Genomic DNA, 19623 nt, shown 5'->3' on the forward strand with positions numbered 1-19623 from the left:
AGTTATAGAATATCTTTATGTGGAGTTTGCATGTTCTTCATTGGACTCTGGCTACATCTCACAGTCAAGACAAGGCAATTAATCATATTACTCTTTGCCAGCAGGCTGTCTTTTACTTGTGCACTGACTTCAACGCCCTTCAACACTACGTGGGCAAAACTAGGCGTACATAGACTATGGTGGGCTAATATATATCGCTCTCCCTCTAGTAAAACCTATTCCGTGACCAGCGAGAGAAGTGGAGTTATGAAATAAACACACAGTTCCAGCTTGATCTTGGCATGAGCTAGTTTAGCGCCAGTATGCCGTGACTTCACATATAAAGAGCAAATTGCAACATTAATCACATTCTGCGCTGTCTGGGCTAATCACAGCCTGTAAGCAATATGTTTCTGAAGGTAAAAAAAATTGGCAGCAGGTGATGCTTTTACTTCAGTCCAGGCATCAAACCAAAGATCTGCACAGGTTAGCAAACCAAGATCATTCCCATCTGCACGCACCGGGGTCAGGGAGATTACACGTGTGTGTTACCGCCACACAAAAGTAAAGTCAAACTCAAGCCGCTGTACGACCATTACACTAAACATTTTGAAGTCATGCTGTCGTTATACAGAGTGTCACGTGATGAAAAAAAAAAATAAAGTTACTGTGCTGTGAAGAGCGATCCAGTGCAACAGATGTTCAAAGAAGAGACTCTAGGATACTCTGCGGAACATGACAGCGATGTCAGGCTGGGATTTGAGGCATTTCAACTTTCAACAGGGGGTCTGATGAAATATATGTTGTATAATTTCCAGGGATTCTTTATATAGAGATAGCCAGGTTTGACTAGACACAGCTTCCCAAACCAGATGTCTGCATACCGTCAGCCACGATGCATCATCTTGCTGAAATCATCGGCATATTATTTCTCCTGCTCTGCACTGCGGACTGTCTCCCTGTGTGCAGTGATCTTAATCTTCACTCCACTGCTGCAAACAATGCATACTGTTTCTGGGAATTTAACCATCGGGTGCTTTTTCACATGTCTTCTGAATGTCAAGTGTCCTTGAGCCACTCGGTTGAACACAAAAACATACGCTCAACACTTTCCAAGGCGCCGCAACTCAGTATGATTGCGCAACAATTACATGTAACTGGCAGCAAGTCGGTCGTCATCCTCAGGGAAAACGACAGGGTGGTGCAGAGCAACTATGTCTTTGACTGTAGTTTAGCCATGGACTGCCAAACAAATACCAGCATCATCACTTTCTTGACTCCTGAGTCTTCTTTTGTTGATGCTTTTGGATCCCAGAAGTGGCATTTGTGAAGCACACTGGGATGAACCCGGGACACTGAGCAGAGAATCTCTGCTACAAAAACCCAAAAAAAGTCTGCGCACACACACACACACACACACACACACACACACACACACACACACACACACACACACACACACACACACACACACACACACACACACACACACACACACACACACACACACACACACACACGCACACACCCCTGACTTTTTGTTCGTCTGCTCTGATACCACATCACACATCTTGAGTCCTGCATACCAGCTCTGCCTAATTACAGCAGAGAGTCCCACTGCTCCTCACTCCTCCATCCAGACTCCTCACAGCACCAGACTATGCACAACAATCTAAACAAAGAGTTGGCCTTCAAAGACACTGGCTACGAGAGAAGCTTCACGCTACTTTCGACATAAATTTTGCAACACCAGACCAAATTAGCTTTATTGATGAGTTACCCAACCCTGCAGTAATTAGTTCCCTCTATAAATGTTGAATTCACCTCCTAGCATTCAGGGAAAGTCAATACTAAGCCAAGCAGTTGTCTCCTTATTACAACTAATCTGCAGGGGAATGCATTATCAAAGAATAGAAATGGCACAACAGATGCCCTCCATCAAAGCACGGGGGACTTTTCTGGTGGATGTGGTGAAGTCTCCAAGATATGCAAACAGCAGTGTGAGGGTGGACCACCATGGAGCATCAGTGCACCCAGACTGGGAGTCTGGTGGAAGCAGGACTGGGTGCCTTTCTGTCTGAAGCCAAGACAGACAACGCTGGCAAACCGCGAATGCAAAAGTGGAGCGTCTCTCTCTCTCTCTCTCTCTCTTTCTCTCGCTCTCTCTCCCCGCAAACCTCCCTCGTCTGCGTGGTTCGCCTTTTTTCTTCCTCTCATGTCATGCTGTGTCCTACAAAGCTGGGAAAAATACTTAGTCAGGAAAATTGGCCTGCAACAAGAAAAATGTTATTAAATGTTGTCTTTCGATTCTATTCTTGAGATCCGCAGTACTTTTACTGGAGCGCATTGGTGAAAGTGCTGCACGGCTGGCACATGACTGGAGGGATTGTGGGTAAAAAAGAAAATTGCCAAAACATTTACACAGATCTGTAAAGGAAAAGAGTATATACAGACAAGGCGAGAAAGTTTTGAGGTGAAGTGTTCAGTGCTCTGCAGTAATTGGTCATCCATACAGAAGCTGATAACTCCCATAACATCATTAGCGTTAACAAGCATCTGCACAACATCGTCTTCAAACAGTGTCAAGTGTAAATCCCACATTTTCTCGACCTCACACGGAGATAGTTTGTGCTTTTACTCAATGTTTAACCACCTCGTTATTGAGATCTTACCTCCGCCATACGCTACCGCTTGCATGGGAAACTAGAGCGTTGGCGAATCTATGTGATTAGCCTTTCTCACTTTTCCTAATAGGCCCTGGTTGTAAACCAAAAGTTATCCGGCTGCGAGCAGACGCACGCCCTGAAACTGCATGCGCCACTTACTCTACGAGCTGGTTCGGCCCAGTAACATTTTTCTCAATCGTTTTTCTTTTTTCTTTCTTTTCAACTGGCAGTCGGTGCCGCGGAAAGGCTGGAGCGAACAGGGGGCGCTGAGGTTTCTGGCAGACGAGCGCCACGCATTCTTTGTAACAGTCGAGTTCTGGATATGGAGACATTTGCTCAGTGGTTAAGATATTTTCGGTCTGTGTATTTATGTTTGCATGCTGTTCCAGGAAGGGGCACTTTTAGTCATAAATGTAAAATCCAACATGCTGGCGTATAAATTGCGCCGTTCATCATCACGCCGAAAGCTGCCGTGTCGCTGTGCGCGTGAAAAAACGTCTCCTGGTTGCTGAATTTTGTTACCTGGCATGCTGTCACTCAGCGTCTGCTTTCCAGTCTGGTGGCTTCTGATGGACAGCAGGGGAACTCGATGGATGATTTAACACAGATTTGGATTGGAACAAAATGAATATTGTGAGCAGATGATGCTTCCTAATGCCCGGCTTGCTTAGTCGTGCCAACTGCCTTGCACATGTGCCGGGAGACCGCGAGCTGCGAGAACAGAAGGCCTGGCAGCCGTCCTCACAGTCGGCCTCGAGGTCTCCCCTCTTCCCCTTATTCATTTGTCTCAAAGGAGGAGGCAAAGTGAATAATTGTCTCTATTTACAAGGGTCAAGGAAAAAGTGCTCCTCTTGTCCGCGAACGCAACGGTGCGACAACGTGACTGGAGACACCTGCAGCCTGACTTCACTCTCTCAGCAATTTACACCTCATCTGTCTCGTGTCCCCAGGCCAGAGAGATAAGCCTGTTAGTCTGGTCTGAATAAAATTCACAAGATCGTGTCACTCCAGGGAGTGCTGAGCATCCCCAGGCAGGCAGATGTGCCGCGCTCACCTGCGCCGATCCACACGTCGCCGCTCCATGGGGAAACGGGGAGGGGGAGTGAAGAGGTGTAATTGGAGCGCAGGGGGGACATGGCAGTGTGGGAAAAGGAAGCAGGAAGAGTAAAGAGACACAAACAGAGACGAGACTGGAAGACTGGTGTCCCGCCCCTTGGAGTCGGGGGATAGATGTTAAAAGAGGGATCAACAGCTGGATCCGTATGCTGAGTCGCAGCTTTGTCACAGCTGCCAGAGGCTGGAGTGTCCCTCCAGAGACTTTCAAGTGTTTTCTTTCTGTCTCTCTCCCCACTCCTTCACACAAACTTCACCTGCAGCTCAGTCTGAGGGACAGACTATACTAATGAAATTTTGCGTCCCACAAGAGAGACATAAATCCGTCTTCCTGCCTTGCCAGATGTGGCCAGGAAACCCCTCCAGAGGACTTTTTATTCCTCACAACTTTGTGCTCCACTTTGCTGAATCACAGCCCTGACGTCCTGTTAACGCTGCAATGTTTTCACCACCGAGTGTTCACATACTGGACGGCAAACAACAACCAACACTCAGATGGCGCCGCATATTTTAATTGCAAACATCACAGGATGCTCGATGTGTCAACACGGAAATGGCGAGAATCTTGTATATTCCAAAAGCCTCTGCCGCTCAAGGTTCAGACATACAGTAAATCTGTCTGCTCAAACTGTATGATCAGGAGGAATGAACGAGATTTATTTTTGCAATAAGCAGAAAAAGCAAAGTGACATTATTAGAATTTTAGAATAGAATAGAAATATTTCACACTTGGAAGCAAATGTTAATGATTACATTCTTTTACTTTTTTTATGCATGAGGGTCATACATTTGTATTTTTTCCATCTGCAAAAAAAAAAACATAGCTTTGTCTGATGGTGATACTTTTAAAACAATTCTCAAGTGATAATTCAATAATGGCGAAAAGATTTTCAGTCATGAAAACTGAACATTTATAATAATAATAATGATAATAATAAAAATATTAATATTTTATTTGTGTAGCGCTTTTAAAGACACAAAAGACTACTATCTATGTTTCGATGTAGGTGGGTTACTGACATTAATCCATATAAAAAGATGCAGTTACTTGAAAAAAGTTAAAAAAATAAAAAATTTGTATCCTTAATATCTTGCTAAAAAAGGCCTGTTTAACATGTACATCATTTTAATACAGTAGTGACACAGTGACACTGAGCTTTCAGTTCTCCACTTATTAAGTTAAGGTGAGGCTACATCAGCTAGTAGGAGGAAGATCCTCCATCTATTGGAGAGAAACTACCAACATGCAGACACAAGTAAACAGGACACTTTTGCTCATTCTTCACACCTACGATAAATACAGTCTGGTGTTAGCGTTACTAACAGAGCGACATCTTTCGCACTGTTGTCAGGGCTCAGGCCCCGTGTACACGACCACGTTTTAAAGTGAATGCTGAAAACTTTTGGGGCATTTTTTTACATTTACACGACGACGCTGCTGGGAGCCACTGAAAACGCAACTTTTTGAAAACGGCTCCTTGGGTGAAACTTTTGGAAAACGGTCCGACTCTATCTCCCTAGGAAGAAAGGAAAACACAACTTTTGTGAAATGTATGTGCACGATGGCCGTGGTAAAGAGTTCTGCACATGCGCGAGAGTGTCATGACTCCCAGTCCATATTCTCCTGGGACTTGGTAGTTTTTCAGTTGAGAGTCAAATAACAACCAACTTGGTCGACTGTCCGTGTACTCCCATTGTTAATGTTTATAGTGTACTGTACTCCGTGGATGTGTGTGTGGTTTTATCACAAAAACAATTGACAGCACCCACTAGTGGCCCAGCATGAAAACTACATTGCTTGCAGCATTTCAATGTTTTCAAAATATTACCGTGTAAACCCTAAACCTCTCTGAAACAAAAACTCCCAAAAAATACATTCTCACTTGAAACTTTGTGTAAATGGGGCCTGAGTCAGTTCCTCTTCCTTCTACCCTGTACTTTGGTTTTACACTAACAGAAGTATTTCCTCTCCACTTCTGTATTCAGGACTATGACATTAAAACATTTTACCACAGCATTTTGCTCTTTATGTCCTGATGGTGGAAGAGAGAAGCTGTAGATTTGCTGATGGACGTCTGAGCACAATAAAATGAGCTCGGCTGTCTCAAGCGCAGCAACTTTGACCTGAACACCCACACTCCATCCAGATGTACATCGGTGTTTATGTTCGCTCCACTGGCCCTGCTAGGCCCAGGAGTAAGTGCTCAAGGAAGTATTACATTCATGAACACATTAAGTAGCACATCCAGTTTCCTGCAATTTTACCATTCCCTGAAAATACTGTTATACCGCAGAGCCACAGTGAAGCTCGGTAGTTAGCAGGAGGAAAAAGAAACAGGAGAAAGACCAAAAACAGAGTCTGCTTGCCTCAAGCTAAACCAGTCTCACAGGGAGACAGGCCAGTCTGGTATTAAAAGAGACAAGTGAACATTTCGTTTGACACAAACCATTCCCAGAAAAATGCCGGGTGAAAATTGATTACATGGTTTGTGTACCAAAATAACTTTCCGAAACTGGCCGTGTCCTTCATCTCCATAGTTAGTCTTGCTTATTTTGAAAAAGCTTAAGTCAAATTTGAAAACCAAGTAAAGTTCTACTTGAAAAATGTGTACATGCAATGAGCGATGAAGCAGCAATGTGTCCCTCTCAGTTAGAAACCCTGGACGTTTGAGATGAATTCATGTTTTTTCTAAAGTTTAAAGTCCAAACACAATCAAGACACCGTGCAATGATCATATAGGAGTGACCGCTGAAAAAGTGGGGGTACAAAGTTTGAAAGTTTGACTGACGAATCTACTAGAACCTAGACTGCGATTTGTATTGAAAATACATGAAAGCAGTGAGTTTGCCTGTCTGTCCAGTTTATAAAGAATACAAGCAGCAACGGTGAGAGCTGAATGCAGCTCCAGTCACGAAGAGGAAAGCACCATGGTAAATAACGTCCAGCCTGTGAAGGAGAGTTCTGGAAGCAGATCTGTAGATTACATCACCATAATCTAAGATTGGGAGGACTCCCATTTAAACCAGAAGTTGGCAGGCAGAATATGAAAAGGAGGATTTGTTACGATAAAGAATACAGGATTTGACATTTGTGAGCAGTACATTTATGTTGGTTTCAAATGTAAGTTTACTGTCAAGCTTTCAACATATTCAATCTCAGAGCGATCCAAGGGGGACATTTTGAGGGGACACTCTACATGTGGCATTTTTTTGTGAAAACTGTGCATTTAGTTTTATTTGTGTTTAAAGCTAAATGGTAACTGGAAAAAGCAAGTTGGATGTTATTGAAGGTGGCCTGTAATGAAGACAGTTCAGCAGTCAGGGAGGGACTAGATGTATAAATAACGGTGTCATCAGCATATAGATGCACATAAGAATCACCTTATAAAGAGGAAGCGCAGACTTTAGAAACCATCTACCAATGCAGTCCTAATTAAAGTCAAAAGATAAAGCAACTTCCACAATTAAACATTGGCCACCTGAATCATGACTGCATGAGGTATTATTAACATCGCTGGATCAGAAGACTCCACTATTTTTTTAACTATTCAAACAGACTGGAGGACATGGTAGCTTGCAGCATTGGGATCAATGTTATTAGCACCTGCCAACCATTTCCCTGTAAGTGGTTGCTGTTGTACAAAAAGGTCTGTGGGAACTGTGAGGGGCTAGTTTGAAAGAAACACATTCATTCAATCATTCATACTTTCTCTCCAGAGCAATTATAAGTATTCTTTTTTTCTCCCCGGGACTGCTTGCTTTTATGTTGGCAGGAAGGGAGAAGTGATTCAGAGTGCCACTTCACTGAGGTGCCGCTTTCAACTAGTCTGCCTTTCAAGAATTCACTATGAAATAATGAATATGTCTAAGTGTTGCTGTATGTTACATTGCTGAGAAACCCTTTGCATGTGTAGATATCTGAAGTGGAACTGAGCAGGCTCATAAAAGTGCTGCAGATGAAAAATTATAGTCACGGCGTAACAATCCGACACAGTGTCACCGGTGGTTTGTTTTTTTTTCAATCCGAGTGATGTTCAGCAAAACAGAATGTTGGGGCCGTCATCGAGTCAGGAAGCATTTTAAGAACTGGGAGATGTGAAAGTTTAGACTACAGCCTGCAAGAGAGAAATGGCAAGACATTTGCTTCTTCAAAAGCTGCAATCACTTGGTCTCATGTTTCCGGGGGTGTAGGTGAGGGGGGTGGGGGGCTGCAGCAGTGACAAGTAGTCCATTCTGTCGTGAACAAGTGAGAGGAGGGTTTAAAAATTAGGTCTGGCCTATCCTCACACCTAGCTGATGAGAAATGAAGTGAGATCAGATAAGGATTTGGATCGAGCCAGACCAACGGTCAGACAGAGAAGCCCCCCTGCCCGTGTCACCTCCGCCACTCATGCAAGCACTTATCAGGGTTCATTTCCCCCTCAGCTGCCTGGAGACCCCCTCTCGCCTTTCTACTGGAGCCAGACAACCCCCCAAAACAGACAGAGGGACAATTCTTTAGCAGAGACCTTCCAAATTACCCCAAAAACCGCAATGATACGAGGTGTAAATTATTCCCCAGTGCAGAATCCTGACAGAACCGACTGAAAAGCTTCATTACTTCATAAGTAAAATGACACATATGGGAGCAAATGTTGAATGTGCCAAGAAAACCAATCTTTCCTTTACTGAATTTGGATATTTTAAAGCTGGCTCATGTGTCTCATTATCTTTAACAGCATCATGTTTGACTCCTCTTACTCCAGGACTGGAATCAAAAGTCCGTAAACCTCACAGAGCTAATGACGTGACCTTTAGGTAATTACCCTCCTATTATCCTAATAGGACTTTACACGTTTGTAATAAAAAGTACACCAACGTAACACAATGTAACAGTTCCGCTTGAGTGGCCGGATGCATGCAAGCATGTGAAACTGTGATATAAAAGACGGAAAAGCGAACTTCAATGCCTAATAAGTGGACTGAAACGACACATGCAAAGACCACAGAAGTGACTTGTTTCTGGGTATGAGATCTTACGTTCGCCCCCCACAAGATAAGAGAAACGGGTAAAACTGGGCAGTTTGGTAAAGAAATAAAAGGAACGAGATTCAGTAATGCTCCTGAAACCCATTCCACAATGCAGCTGACGGTTTCAAAACATTTTTTTTTTTTTTATTGTTGTATTTGTTTTTCCCCCTCTCAAGGTTGACCTATTTTCTTTGCAGCAGATCTCACATTTTGAAATAAAGAACTGATTACTGTTAATAGGCTTAAATCCTTATTTTTAGATGTCGTTTTCTCCCACGCATCTAATTATGAATCATGTACTGTATAAATAAATTCATGTACAGTTGAAAATGCCATAAAGACAGAACTGTAGTGCTGAGACTGAATCGAAGGAAATGTGGAACTACTGAACTGCAGAGGAAAGAAAAATCAATGCAGCTTCAAATAACTTTTAAGTAATGATCACAATGGGCATATTGTAGTGGATTTTTTGGACAGCTTTTTGTGTGGAAAAGGAGGAAATGTTGTCGATGAAAAGGGAAAAGCAGCCATCAGATGTCTTGCTGTGATGTTTGGATGTAGAGCTGGCCCCCTAAGTTAGAGCAGTCTGTTCTCACATGGCCCGCCAAACACATGTCTGTAGCATCCAGGCAGGCCCACGAGAGGCCCGCTTTGAAGAACTGCTTCACACTTGGACACTTTAAGTCTACTGATCAGGCGTGTCATGCTCTAAGAGCTGTCTGAGAGCCGGTAGCAAGGTAGGGGAAAAGTAGAGGAAAGGTAAAACTGCAAGTTTGAAAGAAAACACCAATCTGGGTTTCACATACTTTCATCGAACACGAACTCAAACCCGCACTGGAAACAGTGATCGCAGAGCTGTACAGCTCTCCAAAACCTACATCTTTTTTAATTATTCTTTGGTTTGCCTTCCAAATTCCATAATCAATTTGAGTACATTGCTGCTTTTTTTTTTTTTTACTTATCCTTGTGGTCGTTGTGATTTATAATGAGAGACGCTCCTTCAAGACATCCTGATAGCTTCTATTCCTCCACTCGAAGCCAGGTGTCATGGTGGGACCTCGCCTCCCTTCACCCCTCCTGCTCCCACAGACCAACCCGGGGCCAAGATCTCATCTGCTGGGCCCTCCATCTGGAGTGCAATCTATTTCCAACTCCTTGATCCAAAGCAATACTACTGCCCTTACAAAAGATAGATTTACAATGAACCACACACTACATTTGTGTCGAGAAACACAGTTTTAGTGGTGCGAAAAAAGTCTGGAATGTCAAAACGCCTGATGAGCTTCTTTATCTTGGTCTAATTGCTGTCTTTACATGGCTGAGACCAACTTGAGAGCAGAATATTTTTCAAAGAAACAAGACCGGAGTCACATCAGATCCTGTAATTTGTCTGAACTTTAATTCATCTTGTTGCCTATGGCCATTTTTTCTCACGCTCAACAATCCTAATTAAGGTGCCTTTTGAGACTGAAGTGACATCTATTTCTTTGAATAAAGCCCCCGAATTTGTCTCTGCCTGTGAATATGTGAAAACCCCTTTGTGGCGCGGCTGACAGAGGACTTTACACTGCCTCCGTTACCCTGGAAACCTTTTGAGAGGTGAAGAAGAGGACAGCCAAAGAGGAGATCTTCTTGGCCTAAAAGCGCAGGTAAATCCTCAGAAAGGACTTCCAGCTTAAACAACTTTACCATAAAAAATAAGAGGGAAGAACAGAATCAACAAATTTCTCTTCTATTTATCTCATAAATTTCCATTTGTTATGCTTTCCACATTTGCCCCCAAGTTAAGTGCAGACTCCGTCATGAGCTGAGAGTTAAGTGTGGGAGTTGATAAAAATCAATCAATCTACAAACTTTTAATGAAATGAGACTTTGAGAAAATGTCCTACCTCAAGAACGCAAGTCCCCGGAGCTGTGTTCTCCTTTATTGACACGTTGTAGAAGCTTTTCTCAAACGCCGGTTCGTTGTCATTTACATCCTGAAGTAAAATGTTTACAACCGCAGTAGAGGAGAGACGTGGTTTCCCTCCGTCTGTGGCCACCACAGTTACACTGGGATTAGGGTTTTTTTCATAATCCAGCTGGGAGAGAGTGGTGATGATGCCCGTAATGGAGTCTATACTGAACCAGCTGTAGTAAGCACTTTGGTCTTGTAGGATGCTGTAGCTGATGTCCCCATTGGGCCCCTGGTCTTTGTCTCGAGCTGTTACTTGTAGGACAAAGCTGCCAGGAAAAACCACCTCAGGGATTACCTGTCTGTACACTGACTGGTCGAATAGAGGAGGGTTGTCGTTCACGTCAGTTACTTGGATGACAAAAGAGGACTCGGCCCTGAGAGGAGGCGTGCCCGAGTCTGTCGCCATCACCCTCAGCTCGTAGGTGTCCCGCTCCTCCCGGTCAAGAATCTGATCCACACAGATGAGATAGATTATACTATCCTTTGTGGTCAGGGCAAACTTTCCATCGCCTCCCTCCAGTGACACGTTGACGTTGGCATACTCTCCATAATCTGGATCAGTGACTGAGATCCGGGCAACATACTGGCCAGGCTGTGCCCCCTCTGAGATTCTGGGAGATCCATCCTCGCTGAGGAAGATGATGGTCATGGTGGGCTGGTTGTCGTTGTAGTCCCTGACGTGGATGGTGACGAAGGCGTTGGTCACTTCTGGGTGGGTCGCGTTGTCTTGAGCTTGAACCACCAACTCATGGACTCTCCTCATTTCAAAGTCAAGCGGCTTGTTGAGGGTGATGACTCCGGTGCGAGAGTCTATGACGAAGTAACGATCTGGATCGCTTTGTCTCCTGTTGATTTCATACAGCACCATCCCATTATCGCCCTCGTCAGCATCTGTAGCAAACACCTGCAGAATATTGCTCCCTGGTTGGAGGTTCTCAGATATAATAGCATGGTAGCGGCTCTGGTTAAAAACAGGAGCGTTGTCGTTGATATCTTGTACAGTAATATCTAATATCATCTGATCAGTCCTTTTGGGAGAGCCGCCATCAAAGGCCTCCAAAGATAAGGTATAAGTAGATCTTTTCTCTCGGTCTAGGATGGCATTGACTACTAAATCCAGAAAGAGAACCTCACTGCTTCCCCTCCTGGTCTCCAAAGTGAAAGCTTGGCCAATATTTCCATCCTTGATAAGGTAACCCTGAGTCGTCAGCTGCCCTTTATCACTATCAACAGCCGGCTCCAGAGGAAACCGAGTGCCGATAGCCGTCTGCTCCGGGATTTTAAACGCGGCCTGTTTCCTGGGAAACTCCGGCGCATGATCATTAATGTCATTCACCTGAATCGTCACCTCAACAGTCACACCAGTCATTGTGACTGCAATGAAGTTGTATCGATCCCTCAATTCTCTGTCCAGGACTTTGGCCGTTTTTATAATGCCTGTACTTTCATCTATGTCCAAGTCGCTGCCCACTCCTGTGCCCTCGTGGTCTGAAATGAAGTACAAAGATGCCGTGACGCCAGGTGGAAGTCCTGCACTGATGTCCCCGACAATCGTGCCTGCAGGTTGCTCTTCATCCAGCTGTAGCTCAAGAGTCCCCACAACTATTGGAGAATGGAGCGATAGAAGCTCCAGGATCACATACACTATTAGTACTATCCGTTTACCCCACCGGCTCTCACACCGCAATGGCTCCATTATGGACTTTCCAAAACCCTTGGCAGCTGTCTTCATTATGGTCTCTCTGCTTTAAACCTGTGGACACACAGAACGAGAAAGTTGAGTGATATCAAGACCCTAAAACAGAAAAAATATATATTTTTACAGCAAGTTAATTCAAGAGATATCTGCTTGAAAAACGTTTCCTACATGTTTAGTTGGCTCCGCTCCAAACCATGCCACATACGATACATCCAGCACATAACATTTCCCTGCACATCTAAGCCCACCTAATAATTCAACACCTTGTTCCTCCCACATACCAGAAAGTTCTCCTTTGCTGAAGAAACATAAAAACCACAGGCTACAGCATACCAACTTTGACAAGGAGTTGTTGGCTGCCGCTGTTCAGCTCTAATTAAAAAGGTGCAAGAATCCCCTTTCCCATCATACACAGTGTGCTCAGCACAGAGCAGGTCACCTCTTATGGATCATAAGAGGTGACCTGCTCTGTGCTGAGCCTTTAATATTTGCCTCCACATTAAGCGTTCATGGAAAACAGAGCTTTAAATTCTCCTTTATGAACTATTTCTAAGGGCAAACAGTTATATATCTGCTGAGAATTAAGAGTTTGAATAGTAAATCAAAGGGGGAATATTCAAATATTGATATCTGAAAGCAGCGGGGGTATTTGAATTTTTTTATTGTGATTATTATTTAAACAATAGGCAAAGCCCACACCACAACAGAAAAAATGCAATTGAGCATGAGAGTCACTGAGAAAAAATGTGGAAATTGTTCAGCAAGACTGCCACCATCTGTAGGATTCTTCAAAACCACCAACTGTCTGGCACACAAAAGATTATTGTGTCACTTTAATTAAATTTAAAAAAAGACTCCCTTCCAATTGTCTGTGGTTCTGTTTGAATGTGTGCAATTCATAAGCACTTTCATTTGTTTGCAATCTTCATTTGACTACAGAAAGACTTGAGTTTTGTTTTTTTCTTTGAGGAGCCCCCTAGTGGTTGAACTGAAACCTGCAACTGAAAGTTCACAAGACATCTGTGTATCTGAGTGCAAGCATGTGAGTGAGTGTGTGCACGGTAAATGCCTCCCATGTGTCCCTGAGCGTAGTGTGGTGATCTGTCTTAGCCACGGTGGTAACAGTGTGTTTGAGTGACGGAGTAGTACGGCAGAACTGAAGGGCTCCATGCAGTCTACCTCTTTCCCCTTTTTCTGGCTCTGCAGCATTGTAATTGAGGTCTGCTGGAACTCGGCCATACACACACAGGATTCCAGGGCTAATTTCAGTCTGCCGTGATTCGGATCCCGCAACATTGAAGATGCGAGCTTTGAAGTCATGAATCGGTTTGAATTTACCTTAATGGCGAAAAACCTTCGGAGCCCCACTTGTTGTGAAATATGATGGGAGAAGCAGCGCAACATGTTTTATGTGTTAGTAGCCCGAGAACATTTAACAGTTTTAGGACTCAAAATGAGCTTGCAATTTGCCGTATTTATTTCTAATTCATATTGCTTCTATTGCTTTCACAGAGACCGTAATAATTGCAAATGACAAGACCATAAAAGCTAAGCACTGCAAATTCAGCGTTACACACCATACTTTGGGTTGTTTTGTGAGTGCTGTTCTTGGCACAGGGCGTAAGCACATCCATGACAGGCTGGAAATCCTGACAGCACTTGAACTTTAAAGCCTCGGTATTGATTTACTTTACTGCAACATTGGGGATGAACTTTTTACAAAAGCTTTCTCCGAAGCACAAAGGATAGCTTTCCAAGGCCAGAGTCTTTGACCAAATGCCACAACTGAAATAATGCACTTTCTGGTTGAGCTGCAGTGGAGGACCTCTGCAGAGCGGCGCAGCCTAATGGATATAGCAGACACAGCTGGGTAAGCTAATTGCACAATACCAGGTTGAGTAGGACATATGGTTTAAAAATACTCCATGTGAAGCCAGAGAGAAGTTTTGAGAAGCTGAGACGTCCGTTGAAGATATATAACAAGCCCTGTCGAATCCTGACACTGGCCTCACTCACTGGAAGTTTGTTGGAAAGTTAGTAGGCGCTTAGCAGCGAGGGTTTACTCACGCAGGAAAGCAATACGGCACAGAGAAGCTGCTGTTGGTTCAAAGCCGGAGCAATTAGTAAGTAAATCCCATTGTGGTTTGGATTCAGACATTGAACTTGCATCATTGTCCTCGATCGTGAAGAGACTCTGTTACTGTTAATGACTTTCATTGAAATATTGTGAACGCCTGAATATTACGCCTCAAAAACTTTAAATCATTTCACCTTATGTAAGTTGTTGGTGGGAGTTTTTTTCTATGGGTGCAACACATTTTGTACACCTCATTGTCAGCAGGAACTATAGTGTCGACCCACTTTCTTTGGATCCTTTAAACCAAGTCAACCGACCAAATCCAAGGTTTGTAGGATTTCCATACAGAATGAAAACTCTGTTTGAACGCAGCGAAGATCATTCTGAGGGCTTTGCTAGCATGACGGAAATCAGGATTGAAATCCCTGGCAGTGTGTGAGTGTGTGAAGATTAGGGTAGCACTTTTCCCTCCTCCGTGTGGTTCGAGACCACGTTTGGCGAAACATTAGTTTTTAAGCTGAGAACGTATTTGCCTATTTACATTTGGCTTTTCAGTTTTCTGTGAAATATTTTGTCTTTCTATCAAGCCTTTTGGTTTGGCATATCTGACAGCTGATGATATATCTAAACAAACTCTGCCGCCTCCCCCTTTGAACCACAACATACATCAGACTGAAGAATACCGACGGTCTTATGAAAACTGTGTGAAAGCAACAGAATTTAAACTGTGGGTTTATCCCAGATCACACCGCCAAGTCATATCATTTCATCTCAGAATGAATATCTTGGGAACAGACTCTCCTCGACGATAATTGCCAAATACTTGTCATAGGCTCGTATCTTAAACTACAATCACACACAATATTATGGATAATGTCTCGTGAATAAGTGAGGTACTTTCCTGAGCATAATATCTGATTTACAAAGATACAAACCGGGCTAAAATCTATCTTGTGTATCAAAAACATTAAAACACAATCCTCAGCTGCACTGCTTTAATTAACGCAACCAAAACCATTTTCACCACCAATGGGCCAACAGGGACAACCATGGTGACAGAGTATGTAAAATGAGCTTCTAATTCCATGTCATGATTCCAGTTAACTCAAAGAAAACTTCTGCGGTTTACAGAACATGCCAGCTTGCCTGAGGCTCAATGGAGCCATAATGGAAACCACAGACAGAGCTGCAGATTGACTGGACATGAGGATGACAGGCTTAGCACAAAGCAAACTAGAATGCTCAGAATGTTTGCCAGATTTCGTGCCGCATTTCTCTGCCCTGCATTGGTCTTTGAAACTTTAGTCCCTGGGCATGCAAGGAGGCCAGGAAAAGTCATCACAGGCCTCAGATATATGTGCTCGTCCGGGCAATAACAAACATAGCATCGGGAAAGCACGCAGGCTACTCGTTTTTTTTTTTTTTTTTCCCCTCTCCTTTGGTAAACCCTTCAGCAAAGAGGGGCCGTGACAACAAGGATCATATCTTTCCCACAGCAAGAGCAGCATGAGCTGGTTCAGCTGTTTGTTTAGGATGGTCCGAATGAAAGAGCGCACACCTAATATCGTTGAAGATGACACCGTCTGACATTGCCCTTGCATCATTGAAAACACGTGTGCATCGAGTTACAGTAGCAGGGGTGCAACAACAGCAGTGCAACCACTGGGGTACAAGTCCTCCCCACGTGTGAAGAGTGGCACCCAGTCTGGCTGCTGCAGGGGAGCGAAGTGGGAGTTCGCACACGTTTCAGCATTGATGTCTGCGATTTATTCCAAACGACAGAGACCACTCATAAATAATAAAATGTACTCCGGAGGTGACAGCCATCTGGCATAAACCCCCGATGGCCATGCTCAAATGACTCATTTTACTGATGACGACTCTGCCAAGAGACGAGTTAAAGCACAGCCGGGCGGTGTCAGGGTGACCATACAGCTCCACACATAGCCTCTGCTTTTTATTCTTCTTTTCCCGGAGGAGTTCAAAAAACCAGCTTCATCAAGAGCATGTGCCGTCTTACAAGGGACGAGTCGTAGTGACGGGATTACTTCATGCATTGCACCAAGGGTTTATGACATAATTCCTGGATTGGTATAAAAGGTCCATATAACATTTTTATTTGTTTGTTTGTTTCAAATGGTTTTATTGTGAACACAAGAAGAAGATGACATGTCTTTATTTGTCTTGATTAGGATATTTGGGGATTCGTTGCAGTGGTGGCCTGGAGATCAGGGAAGCAAGCCTGTCACCAAAATTTTGATGGTTCGAATCCCAACTGGACAGAATTGTTTGAGCAAAGCTTTTAACCCCTAACTGCTCGGGTTGTGTCAAAAGGGACCAAATTAAGCAAACTCCAGCATGCGTCTCATCCTGATCAGTTTATAACCCAGGGGTGTCAAACACATTTTAGTCTTGCTGCACTGGTATAATCGTATGTAATAACCTTTAAATTTGAACTTTAATGTTGTTCTCTGTTGTGCTGCAGAGTGTCGGTGAGGAAACTGTCAATTTCTTTTTGCAAAAACAAACAAATACAACTGAAGATTACTCCAATTTCAACAAAAAGCCATTTTAAAAGAAACCTTCTCGTGAAATACAAAAGAAATTCTCCTATATCTGTTGCATTATACATGTTGGTATAAACTCGTCCGGACAGCAAGGCTTTGAGGCGAGTTTGATAGCAACGAGGGAGCTATCGTTCTTTCATGGCAGAGTTTTTCTGAAAAATGATATTTTTTTTAATCTGTGTTTTCTTTCAAATTTGTACACTTTTCTTGGTGGTGTGCTGGGCCAGACTGGAGCCTCTTGCTGGCTGGTTTTGGCCCAAGTGCCTTCTGTTTTACACCCTGAGTTTAACCCGTTGAAAAGAAGTAGCAAGAAAGCAGGACCGACGTGGAGGAGCTCAGGTGAAAGAAAAAGTTCACAGACCGTCCAGAGGTTTGAACTAGCCACCTTCCAATTGCAACTTGCTCATTCGTCCCTCGACCACCACTGCCCAAGAGTGATATATTCATAAATGGCAAACATCATTTCTCCTTTGTACAGCCCAGTCTGAACAATACTGCTGATGTGGGCTGCTCCATGTGTGTGAGAGGAAAGAAAAATAGTCCTCACATCAATAAGTGAAGACAGAACGTATCCATGATAGCACCATCAGATGACTCCCCTGGAGTCCTACCGAATGTCACATACATTGTTATGTCAGCCTTTCAGATGGAACATTAAGGAGAGTCAGATCCCTTGTCAAATTCCTAAGTTTGTTTCTCAAAACGACTACGAGTTTGTGTTCGCTCGGAGAGAGACAAGAGTACTTAAAATATAGAATGAGCTTCATAGCAGTGGGATGTCCATCGCTGAGCTACCTGCAGTCTCTTTTTGTGCACTGATACTCTGACAGTGATTAAACTGGGTCTATTTCTACCATCAGCTGCTTTGAAAGTGAATATTCCTGCTCAAAAGTTATGTAAATTCTGACATCAAGCATAGGTGTGTGATAAATTTGCATTGTGTAAGGAACATTTATCACACTGAGACAGGATTTCTGCAAATATATTATACTATATACATATATATATATGTATAAATATATGTTGTTTTGGGTTTTTTTTTATAATGTAATGGATGCAGCACTTTGAAGTGTATCAGATGAAATGCATTAACCAAGCAAATGGGTTTAAATTCCAGGCTTTTATCACAAATAACCCCGAACAACTGCTCGTCCAATTCTATTTCTTACTCTTCTGCTTTATACGCGTTGGTAATAGTCGTCTTGAAGTTTATTGCACAGGCAAGAAAACACTTTTTTAGGCTAAACCAATTTTTCTTCTTTCTTTTTCATCCATCTTCAATACCACTTTGTCAAACTGACAGTCACATGGGGGCTGGAGCCAATCTAAGAGGACGATGGGTGAAGGCAGATTACACCTAACACACACACACACACACACACACACACACACACACACACACACACACACACACACACACACACACACTTATAGGCTTTAGAATTCAATTTGAGTCATCAATTAGTGTTTTGGACTGGAAACCTGTGAGAAAACTGACAGATGCACAGGGAGAACTTGAAAAGCCCAGCCAGGCCCAATGAACATTATACATAGAAATTATTTTTCAACCATCAATGCCATTTTTTATGATTTTCTTTTTTCAAGCTTGGGCTGCACGGTTATATTGTATTCCGCACTCTGACCTCACATTATATCTTGATTTAGAGCATGTATGACCTTTTTTTTTCTGCATCTGGTTTCCTTCCACAGTACAAAATCATGCATTTGAAGTTCATTCGTGTAGGTGTGAATGTGTGTTGGATGGTGTGTCTCTCTGTGTTTTCCCTGTGTGTTCTGGTGAACTATTCAGGATGTACCCTGCAGGATGTACCCTGCCTTCACTCAGTCAGCCTTGATCAACTGATCCATACCCTAAATTGGATGAAACAGTGTAACAGATTAATGGATCAATAAATCACTCGCTCAACAAATGTTCTATTCATACCCACAAAACTAAGCATGCACAAAATGTAAGTAATGGAATCATCATGTGCGTTAATGTAGCTTATATTTAACAGGTTATTTAGTCCTAATCTGCCAGCATCAACTTAAACATGAAGCCGGCTAAAAGCAGGAATTCCGCTCCCTCCAAGTGATGTCTAGTGGAGGAAAAAAGGCGAAAGGAGGAGCCTCAGCGGCTCTGGAGTCTTAAGTTTGACCAAAAAAACGTTGCGTAATTGCGCATTTGCATCATGGCAACTATCACTTTGATGCGGTGAGGGAACCCAGTGGAGACCTGATTAATTCATTAATTGAGGGAAAGAAACGCCTATTCACGGTCAGTGAACACCAGTCCTCATCACAATGCCCACATGTGGGTGATCATTTGGCGTGTGTTCAAGCGGAGTGAGAAGGAGGCAAAACGGCAGCAGCCATCGGAGGGTAATGCAATAACTCTACTATCAATAGGAATGTCTCCGTCTCAAATGGGGGGGGGGGGGGGGGGGATGGTTTAGTAAGGTGAGGCAAAACAGGCAGTAGAATCTTTTTGGCTGCTCCTCAAAGTCGCGGAGGATGACGCTTCTTCTATTAGAATTACAGCCTTTCTCCGTGGT

General features: G+C 43.4%; 1 protein-coding gene across 1 annotated transcript in view; it reads right to left on the reverse strand.

The window, feature by feature from the left end:
* The window catches only part of LOC308107638 (protocadherin-16-like), a 90515-nt gene that overhangs the window by 70513 nt on the left and 379 nt on the right, over positions 1 to 19623 (reverse strand). Inside the window, exon 2 of the mRNA XM_080460095.1 lies at positions 10658 to 12478. Within this exon, the coding sequence (XP_080316221.1) occupies positions 10658 to 12457 (1800 nt within the window). The 5' untranslated portion in view covers positions 12458 to 12478. The remainder of the gene's footprint in view (positions 1 to 10657; positions 12479 to 19623) is intronic.

This window comes from Lipophrys pholis (assembly GCF_963383615.2).
Source record: "Lipophrys pholis genome assembly, chromosome: 3".
In the NCBI taxonomy this organism is placed as follows: domain Eukaryota; kingdom Metazoa; phylum Chordata; class Actinopteri; order Blenniiformes; family Blenniidae; genus Lipophrys; species Lipophrys pholis.